The sequence below is a fragment of the Mobula hypostoma genome, unplaced genomic scaffold (genome assembly GCF_963921235.1).
Source record: "Mobula hypostoma unplaced genomic scaffold, sMobHyp1.1 scaffold_53, whole genome shotgun sequence".
NCBI classification, from domain to species: domain Eukaryota; kingdom Metazoa; phylum Chordata; class Chondrichthyes; order Myliobatiformes; family Myliobatidae; genus Mobula; species Mobula hypostoma.
In genome coordinates, this window is record NW_026948211.1 from 88832 (window position 1) to 108636 (window position 19805).

Genomic DNA, 19805 nt, shown 5'->3' on the forward strand with positions numbered 1-19805 from the left:
AACTAGTTGACTTGATCAGCATTTCTGATCTGGCTATTGTTCACAATTGCACTTAATAAAAAAAAAATCCCTCAGAGTGATGACTGTTTGGAACCCATCATCACAGAGAGAGTGAGAGGTGAATGACAGGGGAGGATTTAAAAGGACTGTCATGGAACTGAATCACTGGCAGTGTCCAGCCAGCCTGATTTGACTCTCTACAGTACACTAATTGTGTTATAAATTCACTAAGTACCCAAGACAAAGTTTAAAACAGAACTGATTTATTTGTCTAAGATCCAGAATATTAAATTCCAGTCCCATTAAAGGTGAATGTGCAGCAGAAGAAACTCCTCCCATGCCCAGTGACCAGGGTGCAGAACTGGGTGTGGTGAGCAGCAGCAATAATTGCAGAGTTCACCACCGACAGTCACTCTCGAAATTGCATTCAACAATGGCGACAGACAAATATCTAGCATGCAGCTTATTGAAACTTTCTCCCCAGTGTGAACCCGGCAGTATGTCACAAGTATAACATGCTGTAAGGTTTCACTGCTCACGTAATGGCCTCTCTGTAATGTATCACTGCTGAGGTAACGGTTTCTCTGTAGCAGCAATGATTAGGTTACGAATCGACATAACAGGGTTTTGGAGTGCGGGGCTATCCAATGGCAGAAATGTTGTTCTTTCTTGTGAGTCTGGAAGAGAGATTTTCGCTGTATTTTGCTGGGGAGAGATGAGAAGACGCAAATGGAGAGAGTGGGCCCTTTTTCTTCTTTTTTTTTTGTTTTCTTTCCTAACCCTATAGTCAAAGTAAGAATTATAAAGCTCAATTATTTAATTGCATATTGTGTACTGTTTGTTATTTCGGGGTACTGATTTGTAACAGGAGACACATCAAGAAGCATCCACCCAAACGAGATTTCTTAAGTTTGGCCGGGCTGGGGGGCTACCACCCCCTATATTAAGCTGCTAGCCGAAGCGAAAGTTTCATAAGGTTAGATGACTGAGTGAATCGCTTCCCACGTTCACAGCAGGTGAACGGCCTCTCCCCAGTGTGAACTCAATGATGCACATTTGGTTGATTTAGCTGACAGAATCTCTTTCCAAAGTCTGAGCAGGTGAATGGCCTCTCCCTAGTGTGAACTGACCGGTGTGTCAGTGGGCAAGATGACCGAGTGAATCCCTTCCCACAATCTGAGAAGGTGATCGGCCTCCACCTGCTGTGAACTCGCTGGTGTCTCTGCAGATGAGATGACTGAGTGAATCCCTTCCCACACACTGAGCAGGTGAATGGCCTCTCCCCAGTGTGAACTGACTGGTGTCTCTGTAGTTGAGATGACCGAGTGAATTCCTTCCCACAGACTGAGCAGGTAAACGGCCTCTCCCCAGTGTGAACTGACTGGTGTCTCAGTAGGTGAGATGACAAAGTGAATCCCTTCCCACAGTCTGAGCAGGTGAATGGCCTCTCCCCAGTGTGAACTCGCTGATGTACCTTCAGTTGGGATGAGCAAGTGAATCCCTTCCCACAGTCTGAGCAGGTGAATGGTCTCACCCCAGTGTGAACTCGCTGGTGTATCTCTAGAAGAGATGACCAAGTGAATCCCTTCCCACAGACTGAGCAAGTGAATGGTTTCTCCCCAGTATGAACTCGCTGGTGTATCTGTAGATCAGATGAACGAGTGAATCGCTTCCCACACACTGTGCAGGTGAACGGCCGCTTCCCAGTGTGAACTGACCGGTGTTCTTGTAGGTTAGCTAACTGTGTGAATCCCTTCCCACACTCTGAACAGGCGAATGGCCTCTCCCCAGTGTGAACTCGCTGATGTACCTTCAGTTGGGATGAGCGAGTGAATCCCTTCCCGCAGTCTGAGCAGGTGAATGGCCTCTCCCCAGTGTGAACTCGCTGGTGTACCAGTAGGTCGGTTGACCGAGTAAATCCCTTCCTGCAGTCTGAGCAGGTGAATGGCCTCTCCCCAGTGTGAACTCGCTGATGTACCTTCAGTTGGGATGAGCAAGTGAATCCCTTCCCACAGTCTGAGCAGGTGAACGGCCGCTCTCCAGTGTGAAGTCGCTGATGTACTTTCAGTTGGGATGACTGAGTGAATCCCTTCCTGCAGTCTGAGCAGGTGAATGGTCTCTCTCCAGTGTGAACTCTCTGATGTACCTTCAGCTTAGATGAGCAAGTGAATCCCTTCCCACAGTCCGAGCAGATGAATGGCTTCTCCCCTGTGTGAACTCGCTGATCTGTCATTACGTTAGATGACCGTGTGAATCCTTCCCCACAAATTCAGCAGATGACCAGCATCTGCCCAGTGTGAACTAATTGGTGTGCCCATAGGTGGGAAGACCGACAGAATCCCTTCTCACATACAGAACAGGTGAATAGCCTTGTCACAGTGTGAACTTCCTGATGTACCTTCAGTTGAGATGACCGAGTGAATCCATTCCCACTGTCTGAGCAGATCAATGGGTTCCCACCTGTGTAAAATGACGGGAATGCCAGTCAGTCTGATGATCAAGTGAATCCCTCCCCACAGTCTGAGCAGGAAGGATGATCGAGTGAATCCCTTGCTCCACTTCTTAAATACATGGACAGAGACAGCAAAACTGGTGTGTTGTGTTCAAGATTCCCATCGACAAATTCCTTGTCATTTTTAACCTGTAAAAAGATATACAAAATCTATCAATGGGTGTAGGACAACACTTCAGATGAGATCTCTTGAGTTGTCAAGGTGTGATCTGGTATCACACTGTTACAGTGAAGTTCAGCCCAAGTTGGAGAGAGAAATCATCTTCTAACTGGGCACAGTGCTGGTATCAGGAATGACCATTAAATTCTCTGATGCTCTTCCTGTCTCTATAAGAATGGGGCATTTCTGCCGTCTCCAATCTGTGACCTGGCTCAGTTTGACTCTCTCCATTGGTATTATTCCCTGTTCCCACTGAGCTGCATGGGTTCCTGGCCCCACAGTAACTGAAACACTCTCACACAAATAGCCAGCAGTGCATTCCACGCACCCACCACTCTCTGTGTAAAAAACTTACCCCTGACATCCCCTCGGTATCTATTTCCAAGCCCCTTAAAACTATGTCCTCTTGTGTTAGCCATTTCAGCCCTGGAAAAGAATCCTCTGGCTACCCACATGATCAATGCCCCTCATCATTTTATACATCTAAAAAAGGGTCTAAACATAAACAAAGAAATTATACATTGCTTTGAGGATTTGTTAGAAGTATACAAAATTATGAGGGTATGCATAGGGTAAATGCAAGCAGCTTTTTCCACTGAGGTTGGGTGGGATGACAATCAGAGGTCATGGGTAAGTGGAGAAGGTGAAAATTTAACAGGAACATTTGGAAAAGCTCTTTACTGAAATGGTCGTGAGAGTGTGTAATGAGATGCCAGCAGAAGTGGTGAACATGACCTCAGTTTCACCATGTAAAAGAAGTTTGGATGGGAGCCTGGATGGTAGGGGTATGGAGGGCGATGGTCCCGGTGCAGGTAGTTGCATTAGACAGCTTAAATGTTTTTTCGACATTGACCAGATGGGCCAAATACCCTGTCTCCATACTGAACGTCTCCATGTTTCTATGACAGAGAAGCTGGCCAAACTTGTTTGGAAGGGAAAAGGTAGGAGTGACAACGGAGCAGCAATGGCTGGAGTTTCTGGGAATAATTCAGGAGCTGGGTGATCGATACATCCCAAAGAAGTGGAAGCATTGGAAACGCAGGAGGACACGACCATGGCTGAAATGAGAAGCCAAAGCCAACATAAAAGACAAAGAGAGGGCAAACAAAAGAGCAAAAACTATTGGGAAGCTTTTAGAAACCAACAGAAGATGACTGAAAACAAAGTCAGATGAGCTGAGGGTGTGGAATTATGATATTGTAGTCATTAAAGAGTCTTGGTAGCACCCAACAGTCTGAGGCATTTAGAAGAACAAATTATCCGGGGCGTCAATATCTGTTGAAGACCAAGGTTCCCTGCACCAGTTACCTTTCAACTTTTATTTTGGCAAGCACATACAAACTCTACACATTCAAAATTCCACTTCTGAAGGCCTCCCACTTACCAAGTGCTCCTTTGCCAGAAAACAGCCTGTCCAGATCCTTTCTGACACCATCAAAATTGACCTTTCTCCAATTTAGAATCTCAACCCATGGTCCAGACCTCTCTTTTTCTATACTTACTTTGAATTTCATGGTATTATGATCACTAATTTCTGTCACCAGCCCTGGATCATTTCGTAACAGCTCATTGCACACTTCTACATCAGGAATTTTACGTACTGATTAAGGGCACATTTGACAAACTCTACCCCATCTAGTTCTTTTACAGTATGGGAGTCCCAGTCAATATATGGAAAGTTAAAATCACTTACTGAATCAACCTTTGTTTCTTGGAATAGTCTGTGATCTCTCTACAAATTTGTTCCTCTAAATCCCTCAGACTGTTGGATGCAACCAAATCCCAGTAATGGCTACAATATCATAATTCCCTGTCCTGAGCTCATCTGGCTTTCCTACGATGCTTCTTGCATTGTGATATACACAGCTCAGCACATTCATCTCACCATGCTCAACCATTTGATTGCTGACTCTATCTGAAGTCTGAACAACATCTGACGGGTGTCAAGAAAACAAACTCTCCCTCATTGTCACAAAAACAAAGGAGCTGATTGTGGACGACAGGAGGAATGGAGACAGGCTAACCCCTGTTGACATCAATGGATCTGGGGTTGAGAGGGTGAATAACTTTAAGTTCCTCAGCATAAACATCACCGAGGATCTCACATGGTCTGTACATACCGGCTGTGTTGTGAGAAAAGCACAACAGCACCTTTTTCACCTCAGATGGTTGAAGAAGTTTGGGATGGGCCACAAATCCTAAGAACTTTCTACAGGGACACAATTGTGAGCATCCTGACTGGCTGCATCACTGCCTGGTACAGGAACTGTACTTCCCTTAATCACAGGAACCTGCAGAGAGTGGTGCGGACAGCCCAGCCCATCTGTAGATGTGAACTTCCCACTATTCAGGACATTTACGGAGACAGGTGTGTAAAAAGGGCCCAAAGGATATTGGGGACCAAATTCACCACAACCACAAACTGTTCCTGCTGCTCCCATCCAGGAAACGGTACCACAGCAAAAGGACCAACAGGCTCCGGGACATCATCTTCCACCAGGCCATCAGACTGATTAATTCATGCTGATACAAGTGAATTTCTATGTTCTATTGACTGTCCTATGTACAAACTATTTATTATAAATTACTATAAATTAAACATTGCACATTGTTGTGCGATAGCAACAAGAGCACTCTGTGATGGCTATTTAACCTCATTCTCCTTCCTGACTCTCACCCAGTTTCCTGTGTCCCGCACCTTGGGTGCATCTCACCTCTCTTCATGTCATATCTATCACCTCCTCCAACTCCTGGATGATCTGGAATTCATCCATTTCAAGTACCAACTCCATAAAGTGCAGGGTTACAAGCTGCAGCTGGATGTACATCTTGTGGGTGAAGGCATCTGGGACACTGGAGGTCTCCCCACCTTCCCACCAATCTCTCCTCAAATTTGTAATGACCAGTGTGCACATAAATCTTGTACTGTCCATTTTTTTACACAGTGACAACATGTGCACAGTGAATTTTATATAGAGAGATATTCATTTTAACGGCTAGCAAATCACTGTCGATAAGAGCTTTGATGTCCTCTGGGTTTGATCGAATTCATCTGCACTCTCACACAACCTATGCAGCAGGCCTGTTACGGGTAATGAAGGATTTTCTCACCAGAGCTTTTGCACATCATCCATATGTCACTTGCTTGCTAAATTATGCTTTAAAAAGTCAAGATTTCCAAATATCACTCCACTTCTTCCCACTTGCAAATTCTCCAGCTAGCAAATCACTGTCAATAAGAACTTTGATCTCCTCTGGGTTTGATCAAGTTCTTCTGCACTCTCGCACAGAATATATAGCAGGCCTGTAAAGGTTAATGGAGGATTTTCTTACCAGAGCTTTTGCACATTGTTTATATGTGGTTTACTTGCTACATTACACTTTAAAAAGTCAGATTTCCAACTATCACTCCACTTCTTCTCACTTTCAAATTCTCCAGCAACTTTTACATCACCACAATACACACAGGTAACACCAGTTTCTGTATTGTACATAAATATTTCCCCTGAACCCTCCCCCGGGTGACTGATGCTGGTGAACTCAGTGATGGCAATGCCAATGAATATGAAGGGAAGGGCAGTAGTCTGTCTCATTGGAGTCTGGCACATTTGTGATGTGAAAGCTACTTGTTGCCCAGGGCAAAGCTGTTTGATATCATTATGTACCCAGAGAGAATGGGACAAAACATATTCTCACGGGTAGAAAAGTCCAGAACAAGAGGGGGTAGAACAAGCAACAGACACAAAATGCTGGAGGAACTCAGCAGGCCAGGCAGCATCTATGGAAAAGAGTACTAATGCTGAGTTCCTCCAGCAATTTGTGTGTGTTGCTTGGATTTCCAGCATCTGCAGATTTTCTCTTGTTTGTGACTGGAGGCAGAACAAAGGTGATTTTCTCAACAGCTGATGTAAAAGATTTTGTTCCCTTTCTCCGAGTTCCCGATCCTTGCATTTAGACAGCTGGAGCTCAGCTCTGTCTGAGAGATCCATCGGTTCCCATTCCCTCATCAGCCGGAAGCTCCCCGGGGCCCGTGTACGGATGGTGGGGCTGAGAGAGAGGGAAGAGAGCAGGACTGTCCCGGGATTGCGGGTCACGGAGTCCGGAGCTCACAGCAACTACCCGAAGTCGGTGTTGAAAACGCCCGCCCGGTGAGACCCCCAACCCGGAGATCCCTTCTTACCTCAACCGATCATCCGGGGCCTTTTGTGCACCGCGCGCTGGTGAGCTCGAGCTTGGTCGGTTTAACGGCTGGGCTACTAATCACGTGACCAGCTCCTCCCCCACCGCTGTCAACAGAGGTTTCACGCGCTGCGCTATTCCCATTGGTGCGAAGCGATGTCAATCACTGCTTCCAACCAATAGCGAAGGCGGACCAGCCGAGAGGGCGTTACCCCCGCTGACACCGTCTCCCGAACTTTCCGTCACGGCGGGACAACCGTCAAAGTAAATGTCCGCTTTCTGATTTATTTCCATTTCCCTCGGAGGGAAGTTGGGGCGTTTGTGAAGCGTCTCCTGCGGCCGGAGTCTGATGTGTCGCTGAGAGGTAGGAGGAGACCGCTCGGCCCGTCGGTTTGATGCCGGTTCCCCGGGGAGGGAGAGGGGGATTTTATTGAAAGGATGAAGACGGTGAGAGAGGGGGCGGACAGGATGTTTGTCCCGGTGGGGACAGGAGGGGCTCATCTGTGGAAATGTCTGAGCCCACGGTGGTGGCGAGCAGAGGGATTCACCACATTGGGGGGCAAACACCGGCAGACTGTTGCCCTGCAAGCGGGGCCAATGGTCCGGGCAAAGTGACAATTATTTGTGTTTTGTTGAGACTGTACCGGGAATATGGTGTAAAATCCCGCTCCCCACACTAACACGGGTCATACAGACCAAAGAACAAACTGCCGGAGGAACTCAGTGGGTCGGGCAGCATCTGTGGAGGGAAATGGACCGTCAACATTTCGGGCCGAGACCCTCCCTCTGGACTGAGAGTGGACGGGAAATAGTCAGAGAAAAGAGGTGAGGGGTGGGGATGGGGCAAGAGCTGGGGAGTGAGAGGTGGATCCAGGTGAGGGGGAGGTGGGAAGGTGGAAATAGTGACGGGGGTGGGAGGTGAGTGGTTGGGGCAACACGGGGCTGCAGAAGATGGAAATTAATTCCATAGAGGATTAACAAAGAGGTTGGAGAGTATTTGTTATAGAGAGTGCAATGAACATTCACCAGACTGATCCCTGGAGTGGTGGGGTCATCATATGAAGAAAGATCAAATGTGATAACCCTTTCATTTGGAGAATCGAGGACTGAGAGGTGAACACATTGAAATGCACAATATCATTACCGGCTGAACCAGGAATCCCAGTCTCTGAAAAAGGGGGTGGATTGTCCGGGACTGAAATGAGAGGAAATGTCTCCACTCCGAGGGTGGTGAATGTCTGTAAATCCCCACCACAGAGGGCGGTGAAGGCTCAGTGATCGTCCTGACATAAAACAGAGGTCAGCAGATGTGTGGAGACTGAAGGGGTCGAGGAAATGAGGATCGGGCAGAAACATGTGGCTGAGATGGGAGAGCAGCCATCATCTTGTTGATGGTTAGAGGGGCTGAATGGCCACCTCCTGCTGTTTCTCACTTGATGTTTCAGTGTTCCTGTCCAGTGAGGCTGGAGAAATGTGAATAGAAATTAGTGTTTATACACATGAACGGATTTAAATGTTTTGGGTCTGAATTGTGTGTTGGACCGGGATGGGAATCGAGCCTGTGACTTGGTGACCTGGGGGTGGAAGGAAAGGGACAGGGAAAATATGGAGGGAAAAGGTAAAAATAGGTGTAAATATGGAATGATGTGGGAAACGCGGCGGATGGGTTGGACAACGTGTGAGGGGCGAGGAGCAGAGTCACCGGATCAGATGGGAGACTCTCCACCCATCAGGTGATCCTGTTTCCTGTTCACATTTTTCCACAGATCTGCAGCATCTGCCGGTCACTGTTCTACGTGTCCATGTAGCTTCATCTTTCACCCGTTCAGACAAGGCACTGAGATCCGGATCCATCACATCCTCTCGTTGTGGGTGGACAATGTTTTATTCTGCAATATTTTCAGCATATAACCATATAACAATTGCAGCGTGGAAACAGGCCATCTCAGCCCTTCTAGTCCGTGCTGAACGCTTACTCTCACCTCGTCCCAGGCCTTTGCCCATAACCACTGGGACTAGGCCTCATTCCACTGTTTTTATCTGCTGAAGAGCAGCCAATGTTTCTGGCTGTAGGACTCATTTATGTGAGAATTTAGCCTTTTGTATTTATCTGAGCTTTTCATAAGTTTAGTTATAGTTTAGTACAGTTTAGTTCAGCTTCACTCCAGAATTTCCAAAGCCACAACCCATTCAGTCAAATAGTTCCACACAATTAAAATAGCTTACAGTATTACATTTTTAAAATTCTTATTTTGTACTACTTACATAATTTAACTATTTGATATGTATATTCTTATTTTAAATCACAATGGTTAAAATCTGTTGTTACAAATTAGGTTCTACTGCTGACATAGAGACAACAAATTACATGACATCTGCCGGTGCTATTAAACCTGATTCTGAAATTGGTCTGGGAGACCCACCACCGGTCACCTGATCCTAGTTACCACAGATCGTAATGTGAGTTTGAAGCCTTTTCTATTTATTTGCATTCCTCAGAAATGACAACAGTTAAGTTTCCTTCTGTGGTTCCAGAGCAGAAGCTCAGTCTGTCTAATATTTCCACACAATTAAAATGGGGAATTTGTTTATTCTTATCAGGTACTGAGCTACAGTGAAAATCTTGCTCGACCTACCATCCACACAGATCAATACATTACAACAGTACATTGAGCTCATATACGATAAAACAATAACTGTAACAAAGCATTATGGCTGCAGAGAAAGTGCAGTGCAGATAGACATATGGGGCAGGGTCACGTCGAGTTACATTGTGAGGTTGAGTCCATTTTATTGGACCGGAGACCATTAATTTGGCTTACAATCGCAAACAGGAAGCCGTCCATGAGCCTAGTGGTATGCGTTTTAAGGCTTTTGTATCTCTTCCCCGATGGGGGATTGGGTTTGCAGCAATAATGTCCAAAGTTGTGGGCATCTTTGTGTACATGACCTGCTTTCCCGAGGCAGGGGAAGTGTAGGAAGAGTCCACAGAGGGGAGGCTTGTTTCTATGATGTTTCCAGATGAGACCAAAGTTCTCTGCAGTTCCTTGCAGTCATGGGCAGAGCTTTAGCCATACGAAAGCGTGAAGTATCGACAAGAAGCTCAGAGATGTCAGCCTTCACCCTGCCTTGTGCAGCTGGATCCTGGACTTCCTGTCAGATGGCTGGCAGGTGGTAAGAATGGGCTCCCTCACCTCTGTCTCTCTGACCCTCAGCACACATGCCCCACAGGGTTGTCTACTTGGCCCCCTCCTTTACTCTCTGTGCACCCATGACTTGTGTCGCCACCCACAGCACCAATCTGTTAATTAAATTTGCTGACAACACTACATTGATTGGCCTAATCCCAAATAACAACTTTCAATCGATCAAATGCTTCCTGACAAGGCTCAGTCCAAACAAACTTTTCACCCTTCTTCAGGAGATTAGTCAGAGGAAGAGTGATATCAGCAAAGTTCTTCCAGAACTTACGATAATATCCAACCATTCCCAGAAACCTTCCAAGAGCCTTCTTACCAGTCTGTCACAAAAACTGTGCGTCAACTGTCTAAGAAAAATAACAAGATGGCTTGAGTGGCAAAAATAGATTGAGGTGCTTTTATTTACAAAAATAGTGGAAAAACAAAAACTTGGATGTCCACATCAAAACAAGAAATTAAAAAAAATGCAATATATATACATACGGCTTGCAATTGTCACCTGTCTAGTTAACAGCCACCCCCAAACTAAACAAAAAAAGAACCCAAAGCCAAGGCTTACAACTGCTAAGCCAATCCCCCGAGACAAACCAAAAGTTAATTAACTCAATTATCTTCCATTTCACACAATCTGAAACTCTACCACCAGTTCTCACAATAAACACATATACGTCATCATAGGATTCACTATTTCCCAGTTAAATAACTTGTATAAACCCCAAAACTTTACCACAAGATGAGTAATTAGGTAACATTACCCTTGTCCCAGGTAAAGATGGTATCCTCCACCATCGGCACACCTGTGCAGGTTGCTACTGCCTCTATATAAGACAGCTCTATGCAGCAGCTCTGTTTCAGACCCAGTGACTGTGGAGGAGCGAGACGTCAGATTATCATGACACTTCGGCAAAACACTTATTGGAAAGATGAATATAGAAACATAGAAAATAGGTGCAGGAGTAGGCCATTCGGCCCTTCGAGCTTGCACCGCCATTTATTATGATCATGGCTGATCATCCAACTCAGAACCCCACCCCGATATGAATAAATTGACCTGAGATAATAAAACTGTGACATAGTGTGTTTCCTTTTTTGATACCTATTACTGCTGGGGTTGAGTGTAAAATTGTGACTGTTGATTTATTGTGATGCGTGCACTCACCACAATAACAGAGGGGAATAATGTGTGTGGATGACCCTTTGAGTGTTTTACCGAGTGTACCATGAGACGTCTGTAATCAGTGACGGGCCTTCGTCACACAGTCGGAATAGGAACTTCAGAAATTGCCTGGATTTTGCCTGCACAGGAGCCAACTTGCCTTGACCTACAACACAGCCAAGATAGATCACAGAGGCATGGCCAAATTCACTCTTAGCTAAGTCAACTGTAAGGTTGGCCCTGGAGAGCCTGTCAAACAGCTTTTCTACTACAGAGATATGCTCTTCCCAAGTGTCACTCCCTGTGACTAAGTCATCAGTATAGGCATCTGTGTGTCCTAACCCTTGAATTACAGAATCAATCATTCTCTGGAATGTTCCTGGAGCATATTTCATTCCAAATGGTGAAACATTGTATTCATACAACCCAGAAGGTGTCACAAATGCAGAAATTTCTCTACCTCAGTCCGTCAATGGAACACATCAATACACTTTCACAGATCAATCCTTGTAAGAAATTACCTTTTCCAATCCTATTGATGCAATCATCCACCCTAGGGATAGGACAGGCATCTGTTTTTGTTACTGCATTTACCTTCCTATAATCAGTGCAAAATCTAACACTACCATCAGGTTTGGGCACAATAACACAGGATGAGCTCCAATCTGATGTTGAAGGCCTAATAATACTATTTTCCAGCATATATTCAATTTCTTGCTCAGCCAATTTACACTTTTCTACATTCAGCGATATGGGTGTTGTTTAATCGGTTTGGCTTGACCAATATCTACGTCATGTACTGCGACCATGGTTTGCTTGGGAACATCGGGAAATAAATCTTTAAACTTCAGAGTTAATTCCTTCAGCTGTTGTTCTTGCGTTGGCTGCAGATGAGCCAACTTGTTGTCAATGTTTTCGAGAACAACCGAGTTCATTAGCCTAACTGGGACCATGTTTGGCTTGTGAAAAGTTTCAGATGAGTCAATTGTTTTAGATTGAGGTGCTTTTACTTACAAAAAAAACTTGGATGTCCACATCAAAACAAGAATCTTTAAAAAATACTATAACATATATACACATATACATAGATGTATACACATATACATTCATGTATATATATATATATATATATATTTATTACACACACACTTCATCATAGGATTCACCATTTCCCCGTTAAATAACTTTAATAAACCCCAAAACTTAACCACAAGATGAGTTCATTAGCCTAACCGGGACCATGTTTGGCTTGTGTAAACTTTCAGACAAGTCAATTGTTTCATTCTCAGGGTTGTCAGATTGATATGTTTGACAACACTCACCGATGGTGCCTGCTTGTCAGAATAAGGCTTTATCATATTGATGTGTACCACCTGTGTTAGTTTACGTCAGTCGTGTGTTTTAATAACATAATTCACATCATTAATATGAGAGACTAATTCATACAGTCCATTGAATTTCACTTGAAGTAGAATCGTCAACATTGGAGATAAGGCAAGCACATTATCCCCCACCTTGTATTTTCTTTTGTGTTGGTCTGCTTATCAAACCAACACTTCATTTTGTTTTGAGAAATCTTTACGTTTTGTCTCGCTAGACGACAAGCTTGGTATAGTTTAGTTTTGAACTTCAAAACATAGTCTAACAAGTTAACATGTACATCCCCCTCAATCCACTGTTCCTTTAACAAGGTCAAAGGTCCCCTCACTCTATGACCAAATACAAGTTCAAATGGACTAAAGCCCAGTGACTCCTGTACCAACTCTCTTAAGCCTGATTTATACTTGTGCGTCAAGTGTACGCCATAGGCACTACGTACCCTACGCCGTACCCACGCTGTACCCTACGCCGTAGGGTGACGTGCACCTCCTCTAAAAAGTAACTCATGCGTCGCGGCGACGCAGACCGCAACAACTGTGATTGGTCCGCTTGGTAGCATCGCATTTCTGGTTGCTTTTCTCTGCCATGTCTGTACACTGATGCAAAATAAATGGTTGGAGACAATGAACCAAATCGTCAAATCTACCTGCCGACATGGGAAAATATTTGAGATGCATTTCCCTGTCCATGTCTGTCACGAAGGAGCTCAACAGTGTCAGAGAAACCCCACCAACTTGCATTTTGGTGGTGAAATGCAGAGCGATGCAGACACAACTACGCATGCTCGCTACGGCGTAGGGCTATGCAAAAATTAAATTGGGTCTTTGGTGTAGGATACGGCATATCCCGAACGCACAAGTATAAATCAGCCTTTATGGTGAACAAAAGCAAATGTATTCCTTCATCCCAGTCTTATCCATTTTCAACACAGTACGTCTTAATCATTGTTTTGAGGGTAGAATGAAATCTTTCTAAAGCCTCTTGTGATTCCGGATGGTACGCAGACGATGTAATTTGTTTAGCTCCCAGTTCATAAACTACCTGCTGGAATAATCCAGATGTAAAATTACTTCCTTGGTCAGACTGGATTTCTTTAGGCAAACCAAATAAAGTAAAAAAACTTGTTTGGAGCCTTTGCCACAGTTTTAGCTTTAATATTTAGCTTTAATAAAATTTGGAAAAGGGTTCACCGAATGCAGGTATAGGCCGGAGTGGGGCCACTAGGGTGACCTGATTAGGTTTACCCACAACTTGACAAGTGTGATAGGTTCTGCAAAAGGTCACAATATCTTTCCTCAAATTCGGCCAGTAAAATTCTTTCATAATCCTGTTTACAGTTTTATTCATGCCAAAATGGCCACCTATGGGCATACTGTGGGCCAAAGTTAAAATTTCAGTCCCATAAACTTTAGGAATAATTGCCCATTCCTCACTCGCAGGTACAGCAGGTGGCCTCCACTTCCTCATTAACACTCCATCCTTGAGATAATACCCTACTGTCATTTTCTTAATCTCATCATCTGAGAAGATGTTTCTTATAAAGCTTCAATCTCAAGGTCTCGGTTCTGTTCTGCTATAAACTCCTTCCTAGACAGGGATAAATCTTTCTCATCAGACTTACTACCTGAATCCTGTTGAAACAATGAAGGCAGAAAAGTCCCCGACAAGTCATCATAACCTGAATCCTGATTTTGGCTATCATGGGTATCAGAATCATGCTGCACAGAACCGTCTGCATTGGCAGACTTTTTAGCCATACTTCGAGTTACTGTGATAAATGTGAAAATCCATCTGTGGGTCGTCAGTGGTTGGTTTAGTTGTCAACTGCACTGCAGGAACAACTTTACCATCTGCCATGTCATTCCCTAACAGCAAAGTAACATCTTCCACCTGAAAACTGGAGCTAAATCCATTCTTAACAGGTCCGGAAACTAACCCTGACTGTAAAGTCACCTTGTGCAATGGAACAGAAACAATGCTGCCCCCAATGCCTCTAATAATATTTACCTCACCTATCTCAGTCTCATCACCAAACTTTAGAATGCTGTCTAATACAAGTGATTGAGAAGCCCCAGTATCTCAAAGAATTTTCACTGGTACCAGGGTTGACCCTTCCATTACTAATACAAACCCATCTGACATAAAATGATCAAATCCCTTTTTAACTTGGTCCGACCTCTCAGTCCTTAACTGAGCCGCAACAGAATGTTCAGAACCGTGTGGGTTTATAGGTGCTTCAACATACAAATCAGAGGTATTTGGGACTGCCTCCTTTTCCTTTTTCTTCTTCAGGACAGAACAATTAGCCATCACATGACCAGCTTTCTTACAATAGTAACAAGAGAGACCAGAATATTTCTCCTTCAACTGCTTACCTTCATCCTTACCCTTGTCGCTAGTCCCAGCTTTAATTTCTAGTTTACCCTGGTTATCCCTGCTACTCTTTTGGAAACTCTTACTCGGGGTAAACATAACCTTGTGGGTTAAAGCAAACTCATCTGCTAATCCAGCAGACTCCTGCAAAATGGCAGCATCCTTTTCATCTAAATACATCTTTATGTCACCACGGATGCACCTTTTGAATTCTTCAATTAAAACCAACTCTTTCAAGCTGTTAAAATCATCATTTACATTTTTATATGTGCACCAGTGGTCAAAACACACAAACTTCTCATAAGCAAATTCCATATAAGTCTGGTTCACAGGTTTCCTCGAATTTCTAAACTTTTGCCTGTATGCTTCTGGGACCAACTCATAAGCCTGGAGCACAGTCTGTTTCACCATGTCATAATCAGCTGCTTCATCAACTGTCAAAGCAGAATAGGCTTGCTGAGCCTTCTCCTTAATTACACTTTGTAAGAGAACAGGCCAACCCTCTTTTTGCCACTTTAAACTCTGAGCAACCTTATCAAAATGCTGAAAGTATTTGTCAACCTCTGCATCGTCAAATGGAGGTACCAATTTAACATCCTGACTGCCCTCAAACTTATCACCAGAGTCTAATGCTAGTTCCCTTTGCTGCAATCTCTCTATCTTTTCCAGCTCGAACAGCCTCTGTCTTTCTGCTTCCTCCCTGTTTTTCTGCCTCTTCTCTCTGTTTTCCTGCCTCTCCAGCCTCAACCTGCCTCTGCCTTTCCACAGCCTCCATCTTCAATTTTTCTAACTTGTACGGGAGCCCAAGCTCACTAGGTTTACTTTCAGGAAACACCTCCAACTCCTCCACTTTAAACACACCCTCAGATACATAATGTTCAACTATTATCCTCTGCATCTGTGACCTCCTCATTGTCGATTTCACCTTAGCAAGTTTTAACCATTTAACAATACTCAACAACTCAATCCTTCTGGTGTCCTTTAGTGCCTTAGAGGTTGGCGCTTCCAGAAATCTATCAACATCCATTGCTGCTGATTTTCCACACACAAATAAATCAAAAGGGATTTCTCCAATGAAATCGATAATTAATCAATACGCCTCCAAATATTTCCCTATATCGGATGCAGGCCCCAATTTTGTCCCGTAACACTTTAGAAATGAGTCAGCAGCAATAGACTACACCTAGAGTCTGTTTTTGATGTTACATCCACTATCTTTATTAGTACCTACTAACAATATAGTAACTTAAGCAAGATAAACAAAAATTAACAGTGTTATGTGTATATATGTGGGTAAATATAACTCCCAAACTATTGAGCTCAGGGGAAACAAGGCTTGGAGTCTTGAGATGGTAAACTATGAAAGTTCAGTTCAACAACAGAATAGTTGAGGAGAGAGAGATATTTGTAATCCAGGGTAAATGTCGAGAGAAGGCAATAACGTTGAATTCCACAGCATCCATGGTGGTAAAATGAGGGAACAGTCGCTGTAGATTTTATCTGTCGTCGTTCCAAATCCACATACAAATTATCACCAAAAGTGACTTGTCACAAGGGGTATCGTCTTCAAGTGAATTTCCACACCACACCCAGGCAAGGGTTAACACATAAGTGGTCTTCACAGGATACCCCAAATCAGATCCACTCCTATGGATCAAACGAGGTGACAACCACACATTCAATGTATGCTGAATGGATAACTAACCCACCCTTGTGGGCAGAGGAAAGTTCGAAACAGTGACCCTTGGCCACTAGTTCCCTTGTTTTGAACCTTCCATTTATCTTCCTTCATCTCCGTCTGACTGAGTATCTGTGTGCTTGTTTAAAACTAAACAAGCTGCAAGTCAGACTGATTTCCATTCTTAATCTCTCTCTCTCTCTCAAAATGACAGTCCACAGCAAACGAAATCTGGGGATTCATAACAATGGCCACTCCCCATTGTGAACTGACTGGTGTGCCAGTAGGTGGGATGACTGAGTGAATCCTTTCCCACATTCCGAGCTGGTGAACGGCTTCTCCCCAGTGTGAACTCGCTGATGACTCTGTAGGTTGGATGACTGAGTGAATCTCTTCCCACAGACTGAGCAGGTGAACGGCCTCTCCCCAGTGTGAACTCGCTGATGATTCTGTAGGGTGGATGATTGGGTGAATCTTTTCCCACAGACTAAGCAGGCGAATGGCTTCTCCCCAGTGTGAACTCGCTGATGATTCTGTAGGGTGGATGGGTGAGTGAATCTCTTCCCACAGATTGAGCAGGTGAACGGCCTCTCCCCAGTGTGAACTCGCTGATGACTCTGCAGGAGGGACGACTGAGTAAATCTCTTCCCACAGACTGAGCAGGTGAACGGCTTCTCCCCAGTGTGACCTTGCTGATGTGCCACTAGGTTGTATGACTGAGTGAATCTCTTCTCAGAGACTGAGCAAGTGAACAGCATCTCTCCAGTGTGAACTCGCTGGTGAGCCATTAGCTTAGACGAGCAAGTGAATCCCTTCCCACATTCTGAGCAGGTGAACGGCCACTCCCCATTGTGAACTGACTGATGTGCCAGTAGTCTGGATGACTGACTGAATCCTTTCCCACATTCTAAGCAGGTGAATGGTTTCTCCCCAGTGTGAACTCGCTGATGACTCTGTAGGTGGAATGACTGAGTGAATCTCTTCCCACATTCTGAGCAGGTGAACGGCTTCTCCCCAGTGTGAACTCGCTGATGACTCTGTAGGGAAGATGAATTAGTGAATCCCTTCCCACAGACTGAGCAGGTGAACGGCTTCTCCCCAGTGTGAACTCGCTGATGAATCTGTAGGCTGGATAACTTAGCAAATCTCTTCCCACATTCTGAGCAGGTAAACGGCTTCTCCCCAGTATGAATTCGCTGATGACTCTGTAGGTTGGATGACTGAGTGAATCTCTTCCCACAGACTGAGCAGGTGAATGGCTTCTCCCCAGTGTGAACTCGCTGATGGCTCCGTAGGGTGGATGACTGAGTGAATCCCTTCCCACAGACTGAGCAGGTGAATGGCTTCTCCCCAGTGTGAACTCGCTGATGGCTCCGTAGGGTGGATGAATTAGTGAAACTCTTCCCACAGTCTGAGCAGGTGAACGGTTTCTCCCCAGTGTGAACTCGCTGGTGAGCCATTAGGTCAGATGACCGAGTGAATCCTTTCCCACAAATTCAGCAGATGACCAGCCTCTACCCAGTGTGAATTGCCTGGTGTGTCCACAGGTGGGATGACCGACTGAATCCCTTCTCACACACAGATCAGATGAATGGCCTTGTCCAGTGTGAACTTGCTGATGTACCTTCAATTGATATAACCGAGTGAATCCACTCCCACTGTCTGAGCAGGTGAACGGCCTTTCCCCTGTGTAAAATGACGGGTGTGCCAGTCAGTCAGATGACCAAGTGAATTCCTCCCCACAGTCTGAGCAGGAAGGATGGTCGATTGGATCCCTTGCTCCACTTCTCAAACATCTGGACAGAGACAGCAAAACTGGCGTGCCGTGTTTGAGATCCTAGGAGCTAAATTCCTTCTCGTTTTTAACCTGTAAAAAGATTTACAAAATCCAACAATGGGTTAGGACGAAATTTCAGATGAAATTACTTGAGTTTTCAAGGTGTGATCTGGCATCACACTGTTACAGTGAGGTTCAACCCAAGTTGGAGAGAGAAATCATCTCCTAACTGGGCACAGTGCTGCTATCTGGAATGGCCATCAATTCCCTGATGCTGTTCCTGTCTCTATAAGAATGGGGCATTTCTGCCGTCTCCAATTTGTTCCTTGGCACAGTTTGACTCTCTCCATTGGTGAGCAGCATGGATGCCTGGCCCCACAGTAACCTAAAGAGTATCAGGCAAACAACAGGAACTCTGCAGATGCTGGAAATTCAAGCAACATACATCAAAGTTGCTGGTGAACGCAGCAGGCCAAGCAGCATCTATAGGAAGAGGTACAGTCGACGTTTCAGGCCGAGACCCTTCGTCAGGACTAACTGAAGGAAGAGTGAGTAAGGGATTTGAAAGCTGGAGGGGGAGGGGGAGATGCAAAATGATAGAAGAAGACAGGAGGGGGAGGGATGGAGCCGAGAGCTGAACAGGTGATAGGCAGAAGGGGATACGAGAGGATCATGGGACAGGAGGTCCGGGAAGAAAGACGGGGGGGGGTGACCCAGAGGATGGGCAAGAGGTATATTCAGAGGGACAGAGGGAGAAAAAGGAGAGCGAGAGAAAGAATGTGTGCATTAAAAAGAGTAACAGATGGGGTACGAGGGGGAGGTGGGGCCTAGCGGAAGTTAGAGAAGTCAATGTTCATGCCATCAGGTTGGAGGCTACCCAGACGGAATATAAGTTGTTGTTCCTCCAACCTGAGTGTGGCTTCATCTTTACAGTAGAGGAGGCCGTGGATAGACATGTCAGAATGGGAATGGGATGTGGAATTAAAATGTGTGGCCACTGGGAGATCCTGCTTTCTCTGGCGGACAGAGCGTAGATGTTCAGCAAAGCGGTCTCCCAGTCTGCGTCGGGTCTCACCAATATATAAAAGGCCACATCGGGAGCACCGGACGCAGTATATCACCCCAGTCGACTCACAGGTGAAGTGATGCCTCACCTGGAAGGACTGTTTGGGGCCCTGAATGGTGGTAAGGGAGGAAGTGTAAGGGCATGTGTAGCACTTGTTCCGCTTACACGGATAAGTGCCAGCAGGGAGATCAGTGGGGAGGGATGGGGGGGACGAATGGACAAGGGAGTTGTGTAGGGAGCGATCCCTGCGGAATGCAGAGAGAGGCGGGGAGGGAAAGATATGCTTAGTGGTGGGATCCCGTTGGAGGTGGCGGAAGTTACGGA

The 19805-nt window shown here is 45.1% G+C and overlaps 2 protein-coding genes across 6 annotated transcripts in view; both read right to left on the reverse strand.

The window, feature by feature from the left end:
- Window positions 1-271: 271 nt before the first annotated feature.
- On the reverse strand, window positions 272-6952 carry LOC134341865 (zinc finger protein 229-like). Its single transcript, XM_063039805.1, has 2 exons — window positions 6853-6952; window positions 272-2641 (listed from the first exon to the last, which is right to left on the reverse strand). The coding sequence occupies exon 2, from the start codon at window positions 2231-2233 to the stop codon at window positions 1043-1045; it is 1191 nt and encodes a 396-aa protein (XP_062895875.1). The 5' UTR covers window positions 2234-2641; window positions 6853-6952; the 3' UTR covers window positions 272-1042.
- An 8528-nt stretch (window positions 6953-15480) lies between these two features.
- The window catches only part of LOC134341857 (zinc finger protein 235-like), a 37635-nt gene continuing 33310 nt past the window's right edge, over window positions 15481-19805 (reverse strand). For all 5 annotated transcript variants that reach the window (XM_063039795.1, XM_063039793.1, XM_063039792.1 and 2 more), the window contains one exon: window positions 15481-18505. In XM_063039795.1, the coding sequence (XP_062895865.1) occupies window positions 16878-18098 (1221 nt within the window). In that variant the 5' untranslated portion in view covers window positions 18099-18505 and the 3' untranslated portion in view covers window positions 15481-16877. The remainder of the gene's footprint in view (window positions 18506-19805) is intronic.

Excerpts from the sequence above, each read along its gene's own strand:
- LOC134341865 (XM_063039805.1), bottom strand. The coding sequence starts at position 2,233 with ATGACAGATCAGCGAGTTCACACAGGGGAGAAGCCATTCATCTGCTCG.